Raw genomic sequence first — 4,473 nt, 5'->3', positions numbered from 1 at the left:
TAAGACATATCAACAAATTATTTCTCAGCATTGCCATGATCAGGAATCTACCTCTTTTTCCACTGTCCCATATTTTCCATTGTTCGAATGCCTCTTTTCTGTATTCATTTGCTAACACTGCAGGCATGCTAATTTGATTTTCTGGTTCCAGGGGATACTTGCGCTATTCAACAATTTTCTATATTGCCATTTCATAGTTGAAATCATATTTAGTGCTTATTTTGATGTGTGACTTCACACAGCTCCAGAGAATATTATCGAAGAACTTTGAACAACATTGGTATTTAATCCATGGATTTGAATCAAAATAAAAGTGATTGAATGCGAAATACTTCAGAGCAGGAGGCCTACTTATGTGCCTAAATATTTGAAAAACAAAACAACCTGTGGGTTTTAGACTTTATAGTTGAGTATAAATTTGTCTTTTTTCTTGATTACAGTTGTTAGTGCTTCATGGACTGTAAATGCCATGCCATCTCAGGTGACGTCCACAAATCATCCAACGTCTGGGATACCAGCTATGGTACCTGATTTTCGCAGGAACAAAATGCTTCAAGGAATGAAGCAGTACATTTGCAGCACATGTGGTAAACAGTACTCTATAAAAGCCTCACTACAGCGACATGTTAGATATGAATGTGGTGTAGAACCTCAGTTTTGCTGTCCATATTGCTCTAAAAGAAGTCATCGAAAAAGCAATCTTAGCCAGCACATTAGACGTAATCACTTCAGTGTGTCGTTATGTGACAGTATTTAGACTAATTTGTTTAACAGAGTGCTGCCTGTGTATTGTGTGAGAATACTTCAACACTTTTCTTACTATATTTAGTCACTCCTTACACAATACACATCTCATGTATCTCTATCAAACGTAATTGCAGTGCAAATTATAATGGGGTATTTAAAAAGTAAATTGCCATTGATTAAAAGTTTTATGATAAACTAAGTTACTTTTTTGGACTTAAGCAACCATTACATATAAAAACATGTTTGGAGATCTGCCAATTTTTTAAATTTTTCAACAGCTTTAAGAACTGCTGTGTGTTGTTGATTCTTTGACAAATAACTGTTTGCATTTTTCTACTACCCAGGTATTTTAGGGATCAGTCATAAACATAACACATCCATATCTCCTGTAAAAATGTCAAATAATGTGTCTCATGAGCCATGTAAAGCAATGGAACATTCTTATTTGTTGACTTGCTATTATTGTTTGCAAGAGACTCACAACAGTAAACAACTTGGAGCCAATGTCCTCCAGCGGCTCCAAAAACAAGTACATTTTATCATCGCCACAGATCTAACAACATAGTGAATTTAGGCTACAATGTTGTATTATAATGTGTTTTTCTGTAAAAGTTTCTGATCCTGTTGTAATTAAAAGAAGTTTCTCTTCAAATATTGCTGACCGTTTTTACATAGCCACTCCTGACATATATACCGAGGATTCATCATCATTATTATTATTGTAAACAAAAATACAGATATGTAGCTGGTATTAGCAGAATTGTGCTGTGTGTAAACAGTACCTGTGGTGCTTAATATTTTGTTGAGATGCCTTTTGCACAAATATCAAAATTGTATTCTTCATTGTCTATATTATCATAATGACTGTTACATTAAAACATATTCTGAAAGATGTATGATCTTTGTAATATGGGCGTAACTGTATATTAAGCATCTCTCTCTCTCTCAAAACACTTGTTTTGATTAATTTATTTTTAGAATAAATAATTTTGTGAACCCTCAAGTTGGTTTTGGTACATTTATGATACTTTTATTATGTGATGTACTGAATAAAAGTAACACCTAAATTTTCTGTATGACACTAATTATAACATAAATTCTCCTATGGAAAAAGAGAAAGAAGGTCAAATTTCTTTTTTGAATGTTTGGGTACTTAGGAAACTTGACTTATCTTCAGGGAATAAAGTTTACAGAAAGTCCACTCACACTGGTAGATACTTTCATAGAAATTCCAGAAGAGGAGTAATCAAAACGTAAGTGAATAGGGTTATAAGATTAAGAGCACTGCAGTACTTGGAGTATCAGTTTGATGATTCAAGAACTGGCTTCAGAAGAAATGGTACTCTGACACAGATAAATATGACACTACACCCTAAAAGAGCTGTAGTTTCAAATTTGAGGGGGTGGGGGTGGGGGGGGGGGGGAGAGGGAGGACCAGTGGCTGATATATATGGGGGGGGGGGGGGGGAGAGCACGGTGTACAGGCCACGCGCCCTTCCCTTGCAGCGCCGCCCATGTTGCCACTCCCACCATTCAGCCCACATGCTCTTTTTTTTCATTTCTTTCATCAGTTGACTTGACTGATTTGAGTTATCAAGTAGTTGTGCTTATGTAGCATGCGTTTCCACACCTTTGTATTTTATACATTTCTGTCTGGCACATAGGGATCAACTTAACGGCTCAGCTCTGTTGAACGCTCACACTGACATCGATTGTCCTGTTGATGAAATAAACCAATTTTCCATGAAGAATAGACACACAGAATTCATCATTTAAGGAGAGAACCACAATTGTAACTTTTTATGTTATAATATGGCATTGTCTTGTATATGTGTATAATCAGTTTAAATAAAACTTTCTTATATTTTGCATGCAACTTGAGTATTTTTTATTATGGTAAAAGTAAAGGTAGCTCAAGAAAGCTTTAGCTTGAGGTTTTTTTGTATCTGCCACTGGGGGAGGGGGGATTAAATTTAAAGTTTTCCTCCCTTTTCTAAAAACTGTCACATGTAGCATCAGCAGAGTACTTGGAATGCTCAGTATTGATATGGTGTTTAAACCAGGGAGGAAGATGCATGAACATTTAATACTGCAGAGCACCTACACCTAATGCTCACACAGCAGTAGTATACAAAATCCTTTGCACATGTGGTCAAGCGTGCATAAGAACTAAAAAAGAAGCACTAACACCGATCATAAGGAACATACGGGCAGTTATCACATGGGCAACACAGATAAGTTGGCAGTGACACATCATGCAACTGGGCCAAGGAACCATCAAATTCCTTTCTCCAATACTATGGTTTTATCAAGATCAAAGTTAAGTAAACAAGTTATGGGCCTTAATGCTAAATAAAGCAAACAGTACCAAGTCTTCCCTACTAAAAGCTCAGTAGCACTTTTTGGTGCAACTTGAAAATCTTAGACAGTGATCTGATGACATCACAAACTGACCATTGCCTGGATATAAACAGTTAAGCTTGCTGAGCTTTGTTGAGCATTGCTTTCTGCATTGTTATATGCCCTGATGATGTCTCCTGCATTGGAAGGCAAAATGTTAGACAGAAATACAGCTCGGACCATGGCCTAATACCCATAGAACAAAAGTCACCAAGGACACAAATACTGGCCTTGACAGACTGTATTGTATGGTATCATATTATTTTACTTTTCTTCTCACTCATGAAATTTTATCAGTATACAGTTGTATGAGTTTGAAAATCAACAAATGTCCTCAAATAAATTAGCATATTAATCGTAAAAGCATGAGCTAAACCTGAGCTTTATTAGCTTTTAATAACCAGATATGTCTATGATACTGCTTTGTCAGCAACACTACATCTACATAGTGACTGGAAAAATTCTCACTTTCATCATCACAGCTTCCTCGGAGAAAAACTGCTGCACATTTGGAAAATGAATAGTAATATATTACTGTATGTTTCTGAATGAATGCAAGCAAGTGCTTTGATGTTACTATAAACTCATTTACAGTAGACACAAAATATTAGCAACTGTTATATTTTATGTTAACTGCAAAGAAGGATAAGTTTTCAAAAATCAGTATGTCACATTGAAGAAAGAAACTAATTCTCAAGAAACAGTTTTTGATGTTGCTGAACAACAGTTATAGAATAATTTTTAATTGAACACAGTGCCATTTGACTGTACTGTTGTGTATTTAATTAAGACCCAGTTTTATGCCATTTTCAAGTGATCAAGTTTACGTCATTAACATATATTGCAGCACATCAATATTAGGCTTGACGTCCTGCATAATTAAATAAACAGCAGTACAGACAAATGGTGGTGTGTTCATTTAAAAATAATTCTGAAGATCTTAAAGGAGCAGTTTATTCTTTATTTATTAAAATGCATAAAATATGGAATTAAATTTCACTACTTGCACTCCACTCATATTTATTCCACATATCTCTGGCTCTGTAATACTTAAGAGGCTCATCTTTTACCTTAATACTGCACTACACCTTTCATTTCTTCATTCATCTGTTGTTTAGTTAGTTTTAAGAGCTACAGATTAAGCCCCATTTTTTACTGTTTGAGAAATGGACATGTGTAGCTCCACTTGCTACAACTGTGCTCCTTAAATAATTTTGTTTTGTTTTGTTGTATTTTCCAGCAGACATGTAATGTACTACACATATAAAAATTAAAAATAGCTTTTTCATACCATATTTCACTGAACTTCATTATTCATGACATAAT

The 4,473-nt window shown here is 35.0% G+C and overlaps 1 protein-coding gene across 1 annotated transcript; it reads left to right on the top strand.

Moving 5' to 3' along the window:
• Positions 1–291: 291 nt before the first annotated feature.
• Positions 292–1,813, top strand: LOC126176093 (zinc finger transcription factor lin-29-like). Its single transcript, XM_049923231.1, has 5 exons — positions 292–313; positions 441–719; positions 1,092–1,232; positions 1,360–1,468; positions 1,726–1,813. The coding sequence occupies exons 1-5, from the start codon at positions 292–294 to the stop codon at positions 1,811–1,813; spliced, it is 639 nt and encodes a 212-aa protein (XP_049779188.1).
• Positions 1,814–4,473: the final 2,660 nt, after the last annotated feature.

This window comes from Schistocerca cancellata, chromosome 3, assembly GCF_023864275.1.
Source record: "Schistocerca cancellata isolate TAMUIC-IGC-003103 chromosome 3, iqSchCanc2.1, whole genome shotgun sequence".
In the NCBI taxonomy this organism is placed as follows: domain Eukaryota; kingdom Metazoa; phylum Arthropoda; class Insecta; order Orthoptera; family Acrididae; genus Schistocerca; species Schistocerca cancellata.
This window is presented reverse-complemented; position numbering and strand designations above follow the sequence as displayed.